Genomic DNA, 23,297 nt, shown 5'->3' on the forward strand with positions numbered 1-23,297 from the left:
GAGCCATAGATCATTCTAAGGCAAGAAGATCTGTGTAACTGAAGGAACTGTGTTAGGAGAGAGAAGGCAACCATTGATTCCTGTAGCTTATTAACCTCTCGAGGGCCACATGCAGTATGCAGACATCACTCATGGTCTGCTGGGGTGTGTGTACATGATGTGGCTATCAAATTACCTATAGAAAAATGCAGCCACTTCTGTTGCCTGCTGAAACACCAGGAGATACACTGTGTGCTCAGGCTGCCTGGGCTTTTTGGAGGTAGGAGTTAAGCTTTGAGAGGAGTGCCTGAACAAATGCTTCTGTAAGCATGTATGTAATTCATACAAGATGTCTGTGTAATTCATACAGTAATGTTGTTCGGTATACAGAGAAGGGTTTCTCCAACCCCTGTGCTAGGCAGTAACTCTGGCATATGGGAATGAGCATCTTTTAAGATATGCAGATTATGGGGGGGTTTTAGGTAAACAAAACATTCAGAAGTTGCCATGATGATTAAAGATAAACACAGGTCTCAGGGAAGTTTTATGAGTATAAACTAAAGACATTTCATGTTCATTTCAAAATTGCACATAATTACTAAATCCTTCCCATATGAGCATTGCAGCTTGTGTTCTTTAACCAGACACTATAGCATATGCTTTAGTACCCGTAGTTCCACAATTGAAGTTAAGGGATATCTCCGGTGATATTTTTGATTCACTTACTTTGTAATTCAATTTAACCTAATTAGAAACAGGTATCAATAACTCTCTGTATTTCAAAGGAACTGTATGACTTGTATCAGGTGTCATCGTCAAAAATTTATTTTTAGAATTTAAATTGAAATTTACAGTTGTCAGTAAAGAAGTAGAATGGTCATGTATTACTATATGTCATTCACATAAACCCTTAATTTAATCTTAAAACCCCAGCTTGATTTTTGTGGATCCCATGTGCTAGGATTAGCTCTTTTTTGCTTGGAGATTCAGGTGCAGCTGCTGAGCTGAGGGCAGAATTTGAGCATTCACTCTTGACTGTTTCACCTTTGGCTCTTCTATTTTAATCAGCCTTTTTTTTCTCAGCTCTGTGTGGTTGTGCTTCTCTTTCGTTGTTTGACAGTGATCTTGGGAACGGAAAGAAAAGAGAAAAAGGAGATTATACTAGTTTGGAGTGTGCTGTGCACAGAGAGGGGCAGAGTCCTGGTCTAATTTTATGCAAGATACCATTATAATATGGTACATTAATGCAGATGTCCTAGTAATCTGTTACGGGTCACAGCAGTCGTCTGGTAAATCCTGTGATTCACAGACAAGTCAATTATTACTGAAATAACCCAAAGGATGTGATTTTAACATGATGTCCTTCAGGTCAGAGTGTGGGTAGCCTGCAGTGCAGGCTTCAGGCCATTCTGTCAAGAACTCAGTTTTGAAACTACATTTGCTACTATTTATCAGTACTATGAACTTCTTCCCTTATGAATAAGAATACAGGGCAACTGATTATTGTGGGTAATCTTTTTTGCATAATATATTGTAATACAGTGTTCAGCTGAAGCATCAAGTCATGTTTCAGAGGCACTGTCTGCTGATGGCTGAGTTGGAATTGAGACCTGTGACAACCATACAGAGCAATAGGCAGCAAGCTTGATGGTTCAATTCAGAAAATATATTTCATAATATGAATTTACTTGTTTCCACCTGATGTGTTTGTGCTTTGGCAAGTATTACTTTTGCTACTGAAATGATCTGGTAAGCCAAAGGATAAAATAACCACTTCTTCATAAACCAACATACAGCTGCTTGTTAGGACTAGAGCCAAACCTTCACCTTCAGATCATCCACAGCAACTCTATGTGTGAATTTTAAAGACAGCTTAGGGGAGTGTAGGTGGTAATTTCAGTCATCTGTATTAACTGGAAAAGTATAGTAATTTAGAGAAAAATTAGTGAGGGAAACTACTAATTTTTAATGTACAAATGTAAAGGTTTTTGTACTTTAGAATTTAAACTTGTTACCTGAAAGCAATGACAGTTTGGGGACAAAGATGGGAGTAGGAAAGTTGGAAAGCTGAGAAACAGCTGACAAAAATTTTAGAAGTGAATTTATTTTAAGTGTTTTGTTATGCAGGAATTAAACTGAATGCTACCCATTTCTTAGTAGCAAAATACAAAAACAAGTCTACCAGTTCCTCCACATGTCACTACCACCGGGTAACTGTTCACACCTACGTTAGTCACTCTTTCAACGGGCCATGAAATTGTTCCAGCTTTTAAAACGTGTGAGAGAATTAAGGCAGGTGCTGGCACATCATAAACGAAAACCTAACCTTCAGGCTGGTACAGTAGTGGCATTGTTACTGTTTGCATTCTGGAAAACACATGGCTTGTCAAGTTGCAATAAAATTATGTTGTGCTTTTATATTATCAAAACTCAGTGGGGTCTTCAGACTGCCCATGAGAACCGTGAGACTGACTTACTTGGAAATTATATTGAAATCAATGTGTAAGGATGGCTTTTTTTGATGTTGTCACCCACTTTGTGCCACTCAATAGCTGTTGGATTACTTAACAAGGAAGAAACTTGCTGCAGAAAGTGCTCACACATCTGTTGGAGAAATCAAATACTGAACCATCTATGATCAAAAAACACCTTAACAATTTCTCTGAAAATCCTTTCAGAATAATACTACTTATAAAAACAGCAGGCAAAGTGATATTTTAATTTCACAGCAGAACAAACCTTCAGTATGTTTTTATAAAAAGAAATGGAAAAATAGATAAAGTCTTCAGTGCCTGGATATTTTTCATGAGCTCTTATTTAAACCTGAAATCCTATGATTTGCTCTGCTGAATTTGCTTTGCTGAATTGCTATGGAGCTTCTTATTGTCAAGAAATCATTTTTGTTCTATCAAAGAGTGTTTAATCTTAGCTTCTTACAAGGTTCATCTTACAAATAAAGCTGTATTGAACCTTACTGCCTTTGACCAACTGTCCGGTTTCTGTCCTTTCTTTTTCAAAACTTACACCAGTCTGCAAAATGAAAACACCACAACTGTATGGGAAGTTCTGCTAAAAGTTCAGATGAAATTACCTAAATTACTATGAGTTTTAGGAACCCTGTGTGTTTTTCTTACTAACAATAAGGTAATTTAATTACTCTAATTAGTGATTTATTTGTGTCACATTTAGCTCTATATGAAAATCTCATAATACAGCATTAGGGAATTAGAATTATCCTGGCACTGGGTGAAAAGAACATACTGTGTTGTGTAACCAGAAATGCATGTATTATCTGAATATACCTGCCTTCCTAATTGCAGAACTAAAATACTTTCTTCATTTATAATTTGATTTAATAAGTAAGAAAGATAGCAGACAATACAATAGGAATATTAACCTATTATTTCTTTCCCTCTTTTATCTCACTTTCCGAAAGTGGGTCAGACATTTGTATTTTCAAACTGTATTTTGCAGTCTCTTTTGGTGTCACTTTCTTGATTTCATACCCAAGATCACCCTGAACACTAGTGCAATGCCATTTTTAATAATTCCAATGACACTCCTGTGAGGTAGCAGTGCTGTTCTCAGTTGTATAGTTAGGGAACAGAGGCACAGAAGAGTAAGAGCAGTTTTCCCGTACCTAACTCTGTCTAGTCATTTAGATTCCCTCTGGACATCTGCAGCTAGGTGATATGTCACGCACACACATGCCAGTGACTTAGCCTGGATCACATTAAAGTCTGTGACAGGCAACGTAGTGAACCCAGATCTTCCAAGACCTACATTAGTAGTCTTTTTACTGGAACATATTTCTTTTCTGAATTAAACAGATATGTAACGCTGAAGAACAGCAGTTTGAATACTGCTCGTTCATGTGGATTAGCACAAAGCATGAATTTTACGATTTTTGTATCACTATTTTAAAGCTTTTGGTCTTTCTCTTATTAAGTAATTGATAATGTCATCCATCATCTTGGGTTTCATGGTTTCTGTACTGATTGCTTTTCACAGATACTACGCTCTCAGGGGAAATCGGCACCAAGAAAAAAGTGAAAAGACTGTTAAGTTTCCAGAGGTATTTCCATGCATCGCGGTTACTGCGTGGAATTGTACCACAAGCCTCTCTGTACCTGCTGGATGAGGACTACCTTGGGCAAGCAAGGGTAAGACAGGTCTCCAGCTCTCCATTTCTTTTAATAATATTGCACAGTGTCAATTTTGTTTCAGTCTTCAGATAAACAAATTCATGGTTGATCTTTCTGAAATGACCCGCGTTACGTGCCTGACTCACAGCAGGCTGTCCGTTCCTCTTGTATGGTTACAGCTTTAAAGGCTTAGGTCTCAAAGCAACAAGAAAACGTCTAAATCTAGTCAGCATTTTCAGATTCCAACAACTGAAATTATAATCTGGATTTATTAATGGATGAAGGATCCCTGGCTAAATTACAGATTCAAGTAAATACAGCCTCGCCACGAGATTTAGTTCATCCACTTGAAAAAAGACAGTTGTCCTTCAGCTGGTATGGAGCAGCTATTAGGCAGCCCACAACAGCCCTCCATAAGGGCAAAGGCTAGGAAACAGGGAATATTTACTGCAAAGAATTTCACAATGATCAAAATACAATTATCTTATTTCGCAACTCTCATACTTGCTTTGAATGGTTTTTCCTAACCACACTTGCCCAAGTGATGGCATTGGGATTATGTGCCTAGGCAATTTTTATTCTCTGCAGGAGGAGATTATGTGCCAGGTGTTAGAAAGTAATTAAGAATCCGGAACTGGTTTTAATATAGACTAAGAGATAGGAGTGAATGTGTATTTCATTCAGTCTTACGCCTTTGTAGGTCATAAAAAGCTAGTCCAGACTCAGACTCTTGACTGAACCAATGTAGCTGTAAAAACACTGTATATGGTGGTAATGATGGATCCTTTGTATATCTGAGTGAGCTTCACAGTAGCACTGTGTCAAAGTTTATAAAATATATATATTATATTCCTGTGTATTAGTTTGTTTAGCAAATTGTAACTCATATTCACTCGGAGAGCTAAGATTGTATTTTACTGTATTAAAAACCTAAGAGAATTCTTACTGAATCGATTTGGGGACATGAAAGAACGATAAAGAATTTGTGCAGTAAAAGGGAACATTTTTATAGTATTTTGGTTTATATTATTCCTTGTTTGAGCACCATTTAGAAGGCTAAAATGCAAGTGATATTTTATGCGGTACAGCTACATTTGGTACCTGATGTCTGATATTTCAAACACACCTCTATGACTTTCCCAAACAAAACTTTAAAGCTTCAGCAACCAATCCTGTGATTGATTAAGGTGGAATAATAATTAAATAATAATAATAAATAAATAATAATTAAGATCTGCTTTACATTTTGACATATGAGTCATTTGCTTTTTCATATTTGTTTTTCCCAGCACATGCTATCCAAAGTGGGAATGTGGGATTTTGACATATTCTTGTTTGACCGCTTGACGAATGGTAAGTAATCCTTTTAAGTAATTTTTTATTTTAATGTCTCTCTTATGTGACTTTTCCAAAAGACCCTAATTAATTAATTCCTAAATGTTTCCAGTTTAGATTACTGAAGAAAAATTTGACAGTTAACTTCTCTAAAAATCATATCCTGGAACTCTTTGAGGCTTTTCCTGAACTATAGGGTATTGTTTCAAGTGTGATTTTGTATTAAGCTAATCTCTGCATTGTTGTGGTCACCTTTTCAAGAAGGTGTTTCTGTTTCCTTTACCTGGGAAATTCCCAAGGTACTTCAAATATACGTGTTAGATACATTGGTCAGTAAATCCAGATCTCCATGATCAATCAGTTTCTGTCAACACAAGGGACCTTTAACTGAAGATACTCTTACTTCTGTTCAGCAGCAAAAATTAGGAAATTCATTAAGGCAGTAAAAATCTGTGAAATGTTTCATCTAAATACATGCCTGTAACACCCACCACCCCCAATGTCTCTTGATGGTGTCACTGAAGAGGGTCATGACCACACCTTTCCCCTTTTTGCATGGTCATAGAACTGAGATCCCTCATTCCTCACTCCCAGTCTAATTCAGTTTGGCTGGGACGGAAGTTGTAGAAAAAAGTTGGCTTAGTGTGTCATTCAGCTGAGTGACTGGCAGTGAAGAGTGGAAAGGACTGCAAATGCCTGGGAAGCAAAAATCTATTTCTTCTGAATTAACCTTTTTGTGTGCCTGCTCAGTAGTGAAGAGCAAATAAGTTTCCATGTCCTCTTCATACATATATTAATTTTATTTGTGAGTTACGTTAAATAAGAAAAGACCCTTCAAACATTGTTTATATGTTGTATGGATTGGTTAGTTTGGGGTGTTTTATCTAACCTTTCTGGAAACATTGCTGCTGATTTAAGCAGTGCAAACTGTTTTAAATATTCTGTGTATGTATAGTTGATCATGTAATACTAGGTAGGCTCAATTTTGCCACTGTTCACAGTATTGGATTCACAGTAAGGCCAGAGCAACATTACAGTGGGACTTGAGACCATAAATGCTGCAACTCATCATCAGTGACAATGTCTGCATCATCATGATGAGATGCAATTGTAGCTAAGCTAGGTATGTAGGTTAATTACATGTTTGTACAGCCATGTGTAAAATAAAAAAATTAACTATAAACTGCTGATTTTTTAGTAATTAATGCATTAGTGCAGTATGGCAGACTGAAGTGGCAGAAAAGGCATTCTCCGTTCTGTTGTTCCTGGAGGTAGCTCTGAATTATGAAGATGATGCCATTCTCAAACAAGCCTGTCAAAAGATTTCCAGTTAAAACCATGTCAGTTTGCCTTCTATGTCACGCTGAACCAGCAACTTTATGACATCTAGACATGAGAATGACACTCAGTCAGACACATGATACAGTCATGCCATCAACTCTTGATTATATATAGGAGTAATTTATATAAGTGACTTCTGAGTATGAGTGTCATCTAAGCTCATATGATAGGTGATAGGAGCTGACTAATAGGAAATTACCAAGATTTTTAGTCTTGCCTGGTTTGTAACTACATGTTAACAGAATCTGACAGTTGTTCCTTTCTGCTTTTAGGAAACAGCCTTGTAACACTGCTTTGTCACCTCTTCAATGTGCATGGACTTATTCACCATTTCCAGTTAGACATGGTTACATTACACAGGTTTTTAGGTAAGTGCTCACCTCAAAGCCATCTTTGAATGAAGTTTACAGCTTAAGTAGAGCATCAGAGAAGGCACTGGCTTGGTCTGTGTATCTATGTAAAAGTCATGATGTTATTGCAAATATTTCAGTAAAACATTTCTATGAGATATATTAGCATACAGTTTACAGGTACTTGTGCAGTACCCAGTCAGTGGAGGGACTTCAAAAGGCTCTGCATCAGGCTGAAGCATCCCAATACCGCAGTTGCACTGGTGATTTAAAATAAAGTATGCCATGCAGAGTTGTGGCCAGCTGTAGGCCCACACAGACAGACAGACAGACCTCTCAGAACCTACCCGTGCACAGGACAATTGTGGTGCAGTATAATTACTTTAGTGACTAACAGACCACTGAGACCCAGGGCAGCTAAAAGCTTATGTGCAAAACTTAACAAATTATATCAAGCTGTCTGCACTGAATAGTGCTGATGAAAGCCCCTGCTGCTGTTACTGCCAACAGAAATATTAGCCCCATGCTGTCAGTGAACCAAAAGAAGAAATTGGCCAAAATCAATTACTTTTTGCATCAGATTTTGAATGCAGCTGAATGCTGGTTTGTTAGGCTGTCAGGCAGAGTTTCCAAGGCAGGGTCTCTTCTTTTAAGACTGCCTTATTGTTGCTTCTGGAAAAGCATTCCTCCAGTGTGGAGACAGACAAAATCTCCCTGCTGTTTCTGAACTCCTGTGAACAGCTATGAAGTTGACGCTCGGATAACTAGAGCTAGTGGTACTCAGAGTTTAAAGGATTACCCACTGTACCTTCAGATGCTTGTGAAGCTAGGCATACCCCATGCTAGCAACAATCACCATGGGAAATTTGCCTGTTACCTTTCCATTTTTTAATTTGCTGGCATCATTGGGCAAGATCACACGCAGCTGCCAGTGTTCACATGATGATGTCCCAAGACCACCTAATGGTACAGGGACTACGGCAAGGGACGGATGGGTGTGAAGCACACACCTCAGTGATTCTGTGAAACAGCTGAACAAGCAAGTGAATGCTGAGAGTTAAAAGGTCCATCTGGACCAGTTCCAGCATTGCAAAGTAAAGCAAGAGGGGCTGGTATTTTAAAATGAACACATAGATGTGACTGAAATTATCCCAGAAGGTTTTGTTCTGAATACCTCAATGCTGTATCTTTTGATTCTTTGCCTGGGGGATGTAGGAATGCCTTTGGCTGTAGTGTGTCACCCAAATAACAAATGATGCCAGGATATCAGGCCCTCACTCCCTGCTGCTGCAAAATAGGTGGTGCTGCCTTAATGGCACACTACTCCCCTATGACAGCAGCCTAAATAATTACACTCCGTTGTGGATAAATGTGCCTCTCCTCCTTGTTTATTTTACTCCTGAATGAGAGCCTTCACTAAGGCAAGAAAGAGTTGATTTATGCACTAGACCCAGCATATCCCCTCAGGCCTCACAAATCTTTTCATGCGTTTTTTCCTCTTAAGGTATCCCAATAAGAGCAGCAATCTAAATAAGCTAAAGCTATTTGAAGAAACTCCTTAGGCAGCTGACTGCAAAACCTCAGATTGTATTTTAAGTCCAGTTCCCACTTGTGGCCATGGCATTCAGAGACAAAAGGATCTTTGTTTTCTGTTTTGATTCCCAGTTATGGTTCAAGAAGATTACCATAGCCAAAACCCATACCACAATGCTGTCCATGCTGCTGATGTCACACAAGCTATGCACTGCTATCTGAGGGAGCCCAAGGTAATGATAACCTTTCACACTGATGTTGCTTTCAGATGTTTCTCAGATTTTTTTCCCCAGGATTGAAATAAAACCTGAAAAAGCTATTTTTAGATAGCAGAAAATGATAGGATGCTGGAAGTCAGTAACAAGTCTGGAGCAGAGTCAGCTACAGATTACAGACATTTCAGTCAGGCTACTTGAGTCACTTCTCATCGTGCAGGCAACATGTCTTAAGCAGTGATATAGGAGCTCCAGCCACCCTGACAGTGTGTATCAGCCACCCACCAGTGCCTGCAGTTCTCCTCCCATCAAAATGAGCAGAAGGCAATCCATGCCTGTGTCTCAGTCACCTCAGGGCATAAGCTCCTCACATCAGTATTTCAAAATACCAAATTGGGCCATGCCACACCAGGAAAAGGGAAAGTGATCCTTTCAATTGGGTCTGTTGCAAGGGTGTTCTCTGCATGAGTAAACAGCAGCATTTGATTGCTGCAGCAAGTCCTCACAGCATAGGGGTGTGACATTGCCTTATGTGTTACTGGATGGCATTGTGATACTGCAGTGCTGAGCCACAATATAAGAACATAACTAATCTTTTCTGGCTTGACTTAAAACTACCTGAAAGGGGGTTGTAGAGAGGTGGGGGATGGTCTTCTCTGCCATGTCTGCTGTAAGAGGACTAGAGGGAATGGCCATAAAATGAGACAGGGGAGATTCAGTTTCGACAGATTAGAAAAATATTTTTCACTGTTAGGGTGGCCAAGCACTGGAATACATTGCCCAGGGAAGTGGTGGAGTTACCAGCCCTGGAAGTGATGAGGAGTCTGGATCTGGCACTGGAGGATATGATATAGGGGTTACAGCAGAGTGGCAGGTTAATGGTTGGACTCAATGACCTTAGTGATCTCCTCCAGCCTTGATGATTCTATGATTCCAAATGAAAGGATGTTCTGCTAGAACTGGCAGTTTGTTAGACCACAATATAATAATGGTGAGGACAGGACCAGGCCTCAGCTTTCCTGAATTTTCATCTCCTGCAAGATCTTCAAGTCCCTTCTGCAGGAAGTGTGGAGGATTGCCAACATCCAGAACCTGTGTCATACTGCTCTTCAGTTCTCATGTCAGAATACTTCTTTCAGATCATAGACCTGTACTGTGTACAGACTCATCAGGCTGGTAATAACTGCCTCACTCTCAGAAACAGTATGCTAAGACTTCCTTTTTTCTTTTTTTTTTCCAGTTATAACAAAATTTGCTTCTAAATTACCTTTTTAGCAAGAAAAAATTCTGGACAGGTGTTCAAGCTTGGATACTTGAAGCTAGAAGGGCAAATTATGTTCTCTAATAAAACATACATACTTGAACTGAAATATCTAACAGCCAAGTTTGAAATTTCAAAAGTTTATAAACTCTGCATTTTATAACATGGTGTTGTGCTAGAAAAATGAAGCCTGATCTGTTGTTGGGTTTACTAAATGCTGTGTGAGGCAGAGCTCTTACCATGTATGCTAACGCATGCCAACCTGTTAGTATATTTGTTTAGTTTTTTTAACTGAATCTCTTAGACTATGCTCAAGCACTTCTATTACAACAATCCTTATATTGCCATAAATGATAAAGAGATAAGAAATACAGGCTGTAATAAAACATGATTGTATAGTGTAGTGTCTTTATAGATGTTTGTTCAACAGTCACCTTCGAAAGGTTGTTCGCAATATTTATTTTGTATTTGACATTTGTATGCAAATGTCTACAAAACCAGTCAGTGCCATGATGTCAGCTGGTTTGTTTATTTGCAAGGGGAAAAAAAGTGTTTACTGTTCATGTTCATGTTGTGATTAATGTGTGTGATGATTCAGCTTGCCAACTTCCTCACCCCGCTGGACATCATGCTCGGACTGCTAGCTGCTGCAGCTCATGATGTGGATCATCCAGGGGTCAACCAACCCTTTCTGATTAAAACTAAACACCACCTTGCCAGCCTGTACCAGGTAAAACTGCTCAAGTTGCTAATATGTAAAATGGTGTCAAATAGAGTTTAAGCAATTTGCAGTAAACTTTCATGCGGAAATCTGGCAGCAGGAGGATGCTGATCAAGGGATCTAAAGTGCCAGATCATCATCCTGCACTTTAGTCTCCACAGTTTATGCTCCTCACTGGGTGTTACTTCTTACAGCAAAGGTGATACACATGAGGAAGAAGCTGGAAATGTCAGATTTAGTTGACATTTAAGCCAAATCAGTTGTCTGGGTTATTTCTGCTGTAGATCATCTGGGGTGAGGAACTGTGGGTAGGAGATTTAAAATCACAATGAGACAGAGTGTCCAGTTTCCAGTATCCTGTTTCTGAGGGCAGTCAGTAAAAGATCTCAGAGAGAAACATAAGCCTGGGATAAGCATAGAGTTGTCCTTCACCTGGTGTACATCCTTCCAGCTCTAGCAAGCAGTAGCAGAAAACTTCCTGAAACAAAAACATAGACCCACTTGTTCAATAAGTACCAATGAAGCCATGCTGTCCTGATTTTTGTGGTCCTTTTTGAATGCTTTTGTAGTTTTGGCCCATGGCAATCAGTGTGGCTCTGTATTTTATCTACCACTGTGCTATATGTGTAATCTTCACACGCATGTACATGTTACTATATATGCACATCTCTATTCTTTACATTGTACTGACATATACATGCCAGAGCAATGCCATAAATAGTAATTTTGGTTGCACTAACCATAATTCAGAGGTAATAAACGGAGATGGTATTGATTTCTAGCCTTTGGAAGAGTCAACTTCAGCCTTTATAATAAGGTGTCAGAAGCAGAATATCTCAAGATAAAAATTAATCTAACTGAAGACTCACTGCTAGCTATGTACCTTTCTACACATACTTAGCATGTTGAGAGATTGCTGTGATGTGCTTACTACTAGATAAGAGAGTCTCTCTTGTTCTGCCCTACTCAAGCAACCTTTGGGTTTTCCTGTAAGAAGTGGATTGTATAATGGTGCAACTGTCCTGCTCTCAGACATGGCAATGTGTTGGACTGTAGGAGCCCCAGCTGGGGCACAGTGATGCTAAACACTGAAAACTGTAACTGGACTTACCATACATAAGCCAGTGCGGCTTATTCAGTCACAACCATGTGTGTCTGGTCCATTTTACTCAAATCTATTCTAAATGTCAGGCCAGCTGAGTGAGGAGGAAGAAAAGCCAGGGCCCTAAGCCAGAGGACTTTGGGAATGCTACATTAAGGGTTCTTTGAAAAGGAATGAGTAGAGCCATTCCACAAAAGCCCTTGTCCTGTGAAAAGGTATAAACAATTCCTTCTCAAATTAATAGTGGGAAACAGCAGTATATAATTAGATTGAAAAATGAGGCTAATCTGAAAGAAATATAGCTAAAATAAAATATTAGTGTCTTGGAGAGCTGGTTTCTGCTCGGTTAACTGGGCTTGAACATACTTACCCATGTTGGTTAGAAAGGCAGTGACAATGCAGAAAATGCAATCCTTCAACAGCAAATGAGATTTTAAGTACCCTACTTAGGAACATTCACTGGCAAGTTTGACTTACATTATTTTATCTGAAATTGATCCCAGATTGTTTCCAAAGATTTTAGTAGTATACAGTAGATGGATGCCAATAAAAATAAGTGCTGGAAAAAAGTTTTACTGAAAACAATTTTAGCCAAAAATTTAGATTCAGCAAATAGTCTTTAAAACATGTACTTTAACATGTGCTTCAAACTGAAACCAAAAGGTTCTTGGGTTTTTGGGGTTTTAAGTAGCAGAGCCACAGAAGTGCTGAAACTAATCAGAAAAATGATCAAGTGAAAGTAAGTTTTAACATAGCTGGCAGTCATCTGTCACTGGGACAGTAGGCTTATCCATGTGTGCCATCTCTTTGCTTTTGATTGTTCGACATTTAAATTAGAACTTTACATTTGGAAAAACAAAGGTTTGCAAAATGGGGTAGGTCAGTCAGTATTTGACAAAAGATGCAGTGTTTGACAGCTTGTGAAGTTTCAGGAAGATAGATAACATCATCAGGGACTTCAGAGCTTTCAAGTATTGATTTAGTTTGAAAATAAATTATTTTTTTTAATCTATTGGGTAATTTCTACAAGAGTCTGCATGTGATTGCACCATAATTTTCCACAAAAAAAAAAGGAGCCTCATTCAAGTCTCCAGGATTACAAAGACAGTTGAGAGTGCAGAAGGTGATGGGAGGGATCTGGAGGTCACTTAGTTCTCTTGTGAGCACAGTAGCATTCCTTGTTATGTGTTGCAGGGTTTGCTTCTAACTTTCATTGTCTGGCTTTTAAATGAGGGGCAAGAGTTTAGAAGTGTGGAATGATCACATACAACATCTGTAGTACAAAACAGGTTTCAGAAAACTATGAAACAACACTTTACAACTTTACTATAGATGTATATAAGCTGGAAATGGGAAAATGTATTTTGGGCATCAGTTTTAACAGTTCTACTTTGTAGTCTTCCTTAAAAGCACTGTTTATAATTAAAGTGTTATTTTGGGGTATTCAGCATTGTGTAGTTAAACTACCTTCTGAATGACTAAGAATAGATGACTAGATAGAAAGAAATTTAGATCCCCTTCAACTGAATTCAAATTGAAGTTTACTCTGCACCTAGTTAATAGCAAGTCTTCCTCTCTTGAATTTGTTACCTGTTTCCAAATGCATGTATCAAGTGCAGTGGTTCAGAGAGCTCAGGGAAAGTCAAAGATTGGAGATATTGTGATAGTTTCAGTAAAATAAATGGGTTTTTCCCCTCACAGTCCTTAGGTCTGTGCTATAGCAGTCCACTGGATTTAGGCTGTAAATGTAACAGAGGCAGGTCCTATAGTGCAGCAAACCTGTGCTACCAGGTTTTTGTAAAAAATCAAATGCCAGGGGAAGCAGAGCTGAGGACCCCAGTCTGCAGGCCAGCATGCAGACTTCTCCCTGCATGGGTTATCTGCCTACCAGCCTAGACAATCAGATAGCTCATGGCAATTAGTCTTAATAAGGCAGTAGTGTGTTCCTAGGTGGATTAGCTGACTCTACTAATTGTTGGCAGCTGCTTCAGGGATTCTGGCTCCTTATGCTTAAGAGGGGAATCATATGACTTCATGCTCGGTTGTTGCTTGTTAACTTGACCTTTCCTTTTCCCTCCTCCATGTAGTTTCACTGTGGGAAACTAGACAGCACAGCAGTGTTAGTTTAAGGTTCCCGTTATCGGGGAAAGAGCAGAAATTTACAGAAGTAGAAATACTCTGGGGTGATTACCCACATTTGCTTTTTCCTTTGAGTAACTATTAATTGGATGCAGGAAAGTTCTCAGATGCCTGCGTACTCAGTCCTGTTCTGGCTGGTTTTCAGCATGGCCGAAGAGCCATTGCATCCATGGAGTGTGAGGTAGATGCTGCTGAAGCAGCTCCTCACAGTGAGTAACACTGCCTTGCAGGAAGGGATGTGGGAGCACATGCCCAGTTGGGATGTTTCAAAGTTGCAGTCACACCAGGGCTGCAGGAACTTACACATACAGGCACTGTCTTAAACAAGTGTAAACTGTCCCAAAAACCAAAGGTGACAGTCAGGTAAAGTTCATCTAATTTACTTTAGGATAGGAAGATGGCAGCCTGTACCAGGATTCAGCTCTGAGACTGGGTAGGTGCAAAAAGCAAAAAAATTGTTGTTATGGCCTATTACATTCCTTTATTTTTTCTTGGCTAGAGTGTAGGGTTGCAGAAGTCCATCCTGATGTATTTAGGCATAAGGAGAAAAGGGATATTTAGGCTGGCAAATGAATAGAATTGCTGTTAAAAGTAATTTAGATTTTGCCTAGCTAATGCTGGGATCTGAGTCTGTCAGTTTTTCTTAAGAGTCTTTTCATGGTTTGAAAGTTCTGGAGTTGGTTTTATTTTCTTTTTTCTCCCTAGTATCTGTGAAGTACCAAACAACATTGTTTGTGTGAATTCAAAAGGAACAGAAAGTACTGTAATAGGAAATCAATTCAGTTTGCACTCTTACCTTTGCACTAACTTTGAACATGAAATTTGAAGAAAAATACCGGCAAGATGATCAAAATGTGAATTGGATCTTGGTTATTGGCAACGTTTAGTATTTCAACAGTCATTAGATATGACAGGATTGCAAAGGAGGATGGGGAAGCCTTAAGGAGAAAATAGTGTTCAGATGCTCTTAGAAAAGTGGAAGCTGTGCATTATGTCCCACAGGAAAGGCAGCACTATGGCAGCAACACCTCAGAGCTGTGGGACTGTGCAGAAGGGAGCCAGAGATTAACAGTGGCTGGAGAGAGGGATTCTGACTCTGGTTTCTCAGCTGGCAGTGACAGGGTGGAGTCCTTGCTCTGCTACCTGCTCAGAAGGTTTGGTTGTGTTTTGGGGTTTTTTAATCCAGTGCTTATCTACTGCAAAAGCCATAAACTGCTCAGGGATCAGATGTTAGAGGTTTCTGAACAAGTGACATTTCTGAGGCATTCGATGGTAGAAAGTACTCTGTGAACTTAACAAGTGCTGATTGGCAAATGCATTGTGTATTAGGATAGTAATTTAAAGTCATCAGACACAAGATGCCCAATTTATTGTAATTTACTGACAACCTAGAAAGCTGGATTTCTGTTCCCTAGCAATTTTTTTCCAGCCTAACTTTGGTTCCACTTAATTGGAAGCAAGCAAATAGGACTCAAAATTTGTTGCAGACTAAGTTGTTGGAGCCTGCAAATGCTCAGCAGTACTGCTGCTCCTCTTACTTTCACTGAACAGCTGCAGGCAGCTTCCAGGGCCCTGACTCCAAGGGAAATGTGGCATTTAGTTTTCTTTTTCTTGTCTGCTCTGCATTCAAACTGCAGAGGCCAAGAAGTCCACCCGGGATCAGTAGGAGGTAAAAATATGATTTTGTGCTCCTGCTTTAATTCATTTGTTAATAAATCTGTTAGAATGAAAGCTACCTCCCACTTAGATGAGATTAGCTCCTCTGTTCACAGCAGGGCTCAAAGACTGGAGAACAACAGGGCCCTAGGGCTGACCTTAGCTAAGAAACCCAGGAGCACAAGGTCCTTAACAACAGAAATCTCAACCAATTACTCAGATCCGAAAGGAGACTGAAAAGCCCACACCTTAGGCTTGTGTTACGGCGTGTCCAACCTGCTCTAGGTATCCTGTCATAGGGCAAATCTGTGTCTGTACCATGGATACCTGCCTAATCCTTGAATTTGTTGCTGTTATTCCTCTCTAGAACATTTCAGTGCTGGAAAACCACCACTGGAGATCTACAATAGGCATGCTTCGAGAGTCACGGCTCCTCGCACACCTGCCCAAGGAGGTGACGTAAGTGTCCACCAGAAGAAATGCATCACTGACACTAGTCCATGGCTTCCTTCACTCTTCATAGGAGGACAGTGGCAAAGAGGCCCAGGCTTCAGCATACGCTGAACTTACTGAACTCTCTTGGTGCTGGTATGAAATCATGAGGCAAAGTTAGACAGCAGAAGTATTTCCTGAGGCGTAGCCACTTCTGCAGCACAGGAATGGCCACAGTCAGTCCAGGAACACTGGGAGTCCCAACAGGAGTGGATTCTAGATCCACTGTTGCCATTGTACATTTTACATAGCACCAGCTGAATATGGAAAGATTTAGTCATTAAAAAGCATGAAATACAAAATAGAAGTTTTTTGAGTAGCATCAGGACTGTTCAGGACTTCCACTCCTGACTGAGGAAGCATGGTTCAGTCATTATGAGTGAAGCAAAAAAGAGCAGCAACAAACACCTTGGCCAAGTTGCTGCTAGTTTTTACCTGCTGTGTTTGTGCAGTGTTAGTCCCACCAAGGAATGGAGATTGAACCAATGAACAGACTGCAATACTAAATTTTAAATCACAGGTGACCTTACCAAGAATATAAACAGCTTCATATCCCTCCAGAAATCCTTTGCATCAGAGCAGCAACATCAGTTGTACTTTAAAGGACTTCAGTCCTTCACAACTTCAACTGTAACTTCCTAGTTGCAGTTAGTCATTGCCCAGCTCTGAGCAGCTGAAGTAAGACATCAGTGTTTTTTTCAATGCATCATGCTGCTGTTTTGGAGTGGGTTTTTTTTTACTTTCATAGCACTTTTAGAAGCTAGCAGAACAACCTTTGCCAAGTGTTTTTCTTCTATATTATTTGTCTTGAGCCCATTTGGGCAGGTAGAATGATTGTACCCTGCAAACCCCAGCAGAGACTGACCAAACAGATCAGACTGGATCCATAAAGTAAGAGGAAGCTTTATGCTAGCTGTGATCAATAGCAGGTTGCTTTGAGCTACTAATTCCAATGGTTCCATGATTAAAGGGGCTTGCTTTCTTCCATTGCAGACAGGACATTGAGCAGCAGTTGGGCTCCCTTATCTTGGCAACAGACATCAACAGGCAGAATGAGTTTTTGATTCGTCTGAAATCTCACCTTGACAATCAGGATTTGAGGCTGGAGGATGCACAAGACAGACATTTTATGCTTCAGGTAACTTCAATAGATATTTTTTCCACTATTGTTTGTATTAATTTTTCAAGTCATAGTATTTCCTAGCATATGTTAGAGTAGCGTATGATGTCTGGACATCAGCGTCGCCTTACCCATTGCCATAAGCACTTTCCTTCTGCCACCTGGCATGTCAGGCAAGCCTAAGGTGCCTCTGGTGTTTCCTTATGTAATTTCCTTGAGTTAAAAAGTTGTGAATGAAACAGGTACAGGAAAGTGTCAAATGCTAAGAAATGAAGATAAATTAGTAATTATTTCCAGAACAGTGCTTTGATTGTAGTGTCTCTGCCTCTTCTGGCAAATGTCACTTCACTGCTATTATTTTCTAGCACTGTGCAGAAGAGCCCCCTCATTGGTGTTCCTTCAGGACAGCCTGACATCAGGTGTCCAAGTCCTATCGTGTGATGAATGCTAGAAACTGCCTCTGCAGAGAGACAGCTATTGCCATGGCAGCTGATGCTTCCGTAGTGCATCTGCCCAGCTAATGAAGAAACCATGCTGTATTCAGAAATCAAATAGATTCACACTGGTCCTTCTAGCTAAGCTGCAGTCATTATCAGACTCTTCATCTGCATATACATGCTTCTCTGAAGAAGTTACATTAATTTCATATTTAAATACTTAGAGAAGTTTAGATAGTTGTTATCATTTATAAAACAAACACCCACATGTTTCCTCTTGTCAAGGTTACAGAAAAGGTGATAGCTGCAAGGAAAGAAGTGCTGATCTGTTAATTGTTCCCCCTCCAGGAGCATGGGAAATGTAGTAACTGCTTGTCTGTCCTGCATCAAACACGGTCTTCTGTCAGATTCCTGCACTGACCATGCAGGGCAGGATGATGGGCTTATTGTATTTCTGGACAGATTAGCCATGAAAATTCTGTAAATGCCAAAGGCAGAGGAATTCCAGATCTCAACTGTGGCAAGAAAGTTTCTAATGCACTTTTTTGAAGATAAGAACTAGGGAACAGACATGGTGACATTTACTTTTCTGGTGGATTAATTGTGGAAGAAGAAAAGGAAAAAAAAATCAAGAAATCTTGACTGATTCGAATAAACTAAAGAATGTTTGAAAGGTCCTTGTAATAGACAGTAACATTAAGGCTAATCAGTTTAATCCAGAGATAAAAGTGACTTGGAGACTTCCCTTCTCCAGTTCACAGGTCTGAATTTATACAGGAAATATTTCCTGTGTTTTCTTCCCGGGTGCCAAAACGACTTCTGAACGCTGTCAGGCTAACTGAGTCTGTTCAGTCTGTGAAGAAATAAGGCACATGACATCTTGTTCCAGGGCAGTAAGACAGGCAAACTACTACATGGTTTACTTTTCTGAAGCAGTTACTTCATTTTAAAAACCTCTTGCCCTCCTGTACTCATTCCCCTGCGAAGCACTTAAAAGTACTCATTAACTAAGTGAAACCAGGCTGGAGCAGTGCAGAGAGTCCTGTGCTTAGCTTTGTAAACAAAAATATGCAGACATTAAGATGAAGTGTAATTGAAGTGAGATGCAAGGTCACTCACTGCAACCACAGAGAAACGATGCCCAAATACACCAGTTTGGCCCTTCCCTTCCTTGTCATCAGCCATGGATGCTGAGCCAAGCAGTCAGCAGGAGCCAGTCTGAGGCTTTTGTTGGCTTATTCCTTGCAAGGAATATCCAAAACACTTTGCAGCCTTGGAATTTGGCCCTCTTCTTGGTCTCACTGTGTTAAAGCAGAGGGCTGAATGAAAGTTTTGTTTGCAGCTTAAATAAATGCTCTTTCCTCAAAGGGCACATTTGGGTAAGGCTGAGTCTCTAAAAGGTAATCTTAACCCTTCCCAGCATTGCTGGTGAGGTCTGGGAGTGTTCATGACTGCAGAGCTACTGCTGAAGCACTGCTAGACAGTAATTTCTTTCCTCACCACTATTTTTCTTCTTGCTTTCAGATTGCACTGAAGTGTGCTGACATTTGCAACCCTTGCCGGCTTTGGGATCTGAGCAAACAGTGGAGTGAACGGGTCTGTGAAGAGTTTTACCGGCAAGGTCAGTCAGTCCCTTCAACACACAGCACTCCCCTTTCACCTCAGCTCTCCTTGTTTCTCGTGTGGTGAGTCAGAGGGAGCAGTCAGCATAGCCAGCTTGCCTTGAAATGTCCCTTAAGAATGAGCTGCCTCATTGGAAAAGTGGGAGGGTGTTGAAGAACAGCAACTATTTCTTTGCCCTTGCTGCTCCTGTGAGCAGTATCAGGCAGGAGGGAGAGCTCTGCTGTGCCTCAGCACTTGAATTCAGCTGAAGAGCTCTACAGTCACCATTAGTGTTTCTGAGCTGGAACAGTGCCGGGGCCACACTGCCCCAAAATCCTACCACTGTCCACTGTGTTTTATCTCACTTTTCATGCTCCCACTACAACTCTGATGGGAGCCTTACCCTCACTGTTTCCCAAATATGACGCATTCTTCAGCCTGCAAATGCAGAGAAAGGGTTCAAACAGGCTTCCCAGCATGCTGTTGAAAGGGCCAAAGCAGGCAAGCCAAAGCTCAGCTAGAACCTATTGCAAATGTTTTCAAACCCCTGCAGAGAGTGCAGTCAGGCAGGGTTTTTTTTGAAACACAGTAATTACACCATTTGGCTCCATCTGCATAGGCAAGGTCATGCTGTGCTACAATACAGGGTGCAGCAGAGTTTAATCACTGCTAAATTCTTTGCTCAGAGCATCCTGAGAGCTAAAGGCAAGTAGTAGAAACACTGGAAGAGCACAAAAAGAAGTTCTCAGTTCATTTAAAATTCTGCACGACAGAATGAAGCCACACCTGAGCTGGTACCTGGTACAGTTAGTCCATAACAAGGACAAATAGGTCACCAAGTTAATTTTCAGCCAATGTCAGTTTAAGCAGGTGAAATGTCTTTGACTTTAATGTCTTTGAAGCAACATAAGCAGCTTGCCAGGTGCAAGATTATTTAGTCAGATGTATAGTCAAGACATAATCAATATCCAGCTATGAGGACAGGTGTGATACCTCATCTTTAGTATATTGAGGGATCGTGCTAAGAAAGAAAGCACTCTCAGCTCTTATCAATGTGAGCTTTTTCCCCAGCTGTTAGACATTTATTAGTCTAACATCTCAAACATACCTCTGAAAGGGAACACCCAAGTGTATGAGACCGGTTAGAAGCATCACAGGGAGAAAAAGAGCATTTAATGTGGGGCAATATACAGAAACTGTGGTCAGACTGTCACTGGTGGCTGTATAATCCTGTCAGGTGGACAAAATATTACTGTCTGAGGGGAAGTGGCCCTTCTTAGCCTTCTCTGAGGCACTGCTTGGGTACAATCCTAGTTACTGCATGAGGTGCAGGACCTTTGCTGTCTACAGTACGGGTGAGAAGTGAGAATTAACTGTGTGCAAGCTAAGCGTCACAAAGGATCAGTGCATTGCACTTACAGAGAGTGTTTGTTTAGAAAACAAAAACACACCCAAGACTTAACTCAGAGCAATGAAGTGTTTTTGCATGAAGTAATTGCAGGCACAAGGAAATGCAGTCTCTCCAGCAGAACAAGTGACTGTTGTCTGGATGGCAATGAGCACATGAGACTCTGAGATGTTTTTCTGCTGAATTCTTAAATCCAGCTGGTCCTCTGTGACCACTCCATCATACCCGTGGTCATTGCTATTGATTACCCTCAACTCCATTAAAAAAAATATTATAAGCATCCTCTCAATGCTCAATCTGGTCAATTTTGCATCAGGAGCCATCTGAGGTTACATCTGGAGTGTCAGATCCTCCAGCCAGGCTTTTCTTCAACAATTCGAAACAGACCCCAGGGCCAGTCACAGCAGGAGCTGCCTGCAGGAATCTTTAGGGCAGTCCCAGATATGGACCTACAGACCTCCCGCTCCAGTTAGTCAAATATGCTGCTATGAGGGTGTTGAAGAGTCCAGTCAAACACTTTGCCTGCTGTCTCGAGTCAGTCCTGTGCAGATGGCTCTTTGGGGACTTCTGGACTACCCAGGAAATTAGTATGTTCAGTGCAGCAGCAGAGGCAGAGCCTCTGTATCAGGCAGATTGTGCATCTGATACCCAGCTACACTACCATAATAACACAGGCTTTTCATTTCAGCCTTTTTCCACATTTATAACTTGCACTCCATAGCTCTTGACACATGAACACGTTGCTGGAGCCTATGGTCTGGCCCTTACTAGTTTGTTAGTGCAGACACAGCTGTGGACTGTCAAGCTGCATCTCACTGCCCTTTAACAGCCACTCCCACAAGCATGCAGTAGCAACTCACACTGCAGTACTGCTGGAGACACATCTCTTCTAAATTTTATATTCTGTAATTTTCTAGTAGGAAGACATTTGAGCAGTGAGCAAATGAACTAGAGCGTCTTAAAAATCTTTGACAGGAGAGAGTGTTTTAAAAATTAAGGAGCTCAGAACAATTACATGCTCAGATTTAATGTTCATTTAAAAGCCATCTTTTCTTAAAGAGATTTTTCTTTACATGGATAATCAGTTCCTCTGATACCTAAAAAGTTAAAGTCCAAAAAAATGAAGGTATTTAGACATTAAACATGGTCACCATTGGTGGAAGATTCCAACTGCTCAAATTCACACAGTTGGTCACTCTAAGAGTGTGGTATAGGTATGGAGGAGAGATAAAAGTGGCAGAAAAATACTTTCTCCTTTGTTTTTGCAGGTGATCTGGAACAAAAATTTGAACTGGAAATAAGTCCCCTTTGTAATCAGCAGAAGGATACAATACCAAGCATACAGATTGGTAAGTATTAATTTCATTCTCTTCTCGCCATGTTTATGTCACTATGGCACAAGCTCAAAGAGAAACTTTTCTCCACCATGCCCCCCCCCCCCAATTATTTTTAACAATGTTCAAAAAAGAAACCTATGGAAGCCAGTATTCAACAGAAAGACAATAGAGTCATTGCATAGGGGAAATAATATCCATAGAGAAAAATTGCAGCCAGTGTGTGATTAAACACTGGTTACTCTCTTGTCTGAAATCTCTTCAGAGGGATGCTGATTCTCAGAGATTTTGCTGTTACACACACACAGATAAAGCCATATCTTGTCATGCATGTTGGTCAAAAGCTGTGCATTTCAGAAGGAACTGATGGCTGCTTGAGGGTTTATTGTTATTTCTCATCAGGTTTTTTGCCACTTTTTGTATCCTCTCAAGGCATTCTGTAGGGCAGTGCACTTGTGGAATTAATTGGTTGCTCACCAGGTGTCCCTTGTGTGTTTCCCCAGGGTTCATGACATACATCGTTGAGCCACTCTTTGAGAGGTGGGCCCAGTTTACAGGCGATACTCCCCTATCTGAAAATATGCTAAACCATCTCAGGAGGAATAAGGCCAAGTGGAGAAGTTTGCTTCACAAGCAACACAGCAGTAGTAGGAGCAATGACCACTCAGGTCAAGTGACTGGCAGCCAGGAACAGACATTAAATGAAGAAGAGACTCCTTAGTGGCAGCTTCGCACTTTTCCTTATAGCACTGCTATCTCCGTCTTGGTCGCAGCAGCAAACAAGATCGCGGGGAGCCAAGAGCCTGTTGTCAAGACCGTGGAAAGGGAAGAAATGGCAAAGCAGAAGCTGTAAGGGTGCTCACAAACAAGCCCACGGTTCTGCTGGGTTTCTGATCTTTACGTTCCTCTCCCCTGTCCATTCTGCGCACGCCTGACGCCGTTGGTCACCTCTGATCACGAACTGCAGAGTGAGGCCAGGCCCCTTACGACTGCTGTGCAGCAGGGAAGGTGACTGAGAGAACAGGGAAGAGAGAGAGGCATTCTTGGTTGTATATTCATTTACCACAGGTCATAACTGTGACATATGTATATAGGCCCAGGGCACCACACACGTTCCAGGCTGGCAG

At 40.6% G+C, this 23,297-nt stretch overlaps 1 protein-coding gene across 1 annotated transcript in view; it reads left to right on the forward strand.

The window, feature by feature from the left end:
- The window catches only part of PDE7B (phosphodiesterase 7B), a gene marked incomplete at its 5' end in the record, with an annotated part of 32,527 nt that extends 9,467 nt beyond the window's left edge, over positions 1 to 23,060 (forward strand). The window contains 10 exons of the mRNA XM_009076755.1: positions 3,991 to 4,142; positions 5,414 to 5,477; positions 7,073 to 7,168; positions 8,816 to 8,916; positions 10,758 to 10,889; positions 16,145 to 16,236; positions 17,263 to 17,407; positions 19,351 to 19,447; positions 22,105 to 22,185; positions 22,674 to 23,060. Of these exons, the coding sequence (XP_009075003.1) occupies positions 3,991 to 4,142; positions 5,414 to 5,477; positions 7,073 to 7,168; positions 8,816 to 8,916; positions 10,758 to 10,889; positions 16,145 to 16,236; positions 17,263 to 17,407; positions 19,351 to 19,447; positions 22,105 to 22,185; positions 22,674 to 22,891 (1,178 nt within the window). The remainder of the gene's footprint in view (positions 1 to 3,990; positions 4,143 to 5,413; positions 5,478 to 7,072; positions 7,169 to 8,815; positions 8,917 to 10,757; positions 10,890 to 16,144; positions 16,237 to 17,262; positions 17,408 to 19,350; positions 19,448 to 22,104; positions 22,186 to 22,673) is intronic.
- Positions 23,061 to 23,297: the final 237 nt, after the last annotated feature.

This window comes from Acanthisitta chloris, unplaced genomic scaffold (assembly GCF_000695815.1).
Source record: "Acanthisitta chloris isolate BGI_N310 unplaced genomic scaffold, ASM69581v1 scaffold29856, whole genome shotgun sequence".
Taxonomy (NCBI): Eukaryota; Metazoa; Chordata; class Aves; order Passeriformes; family Acanthisittidae; genus Acanthisitta; species Acanthisitta chloris.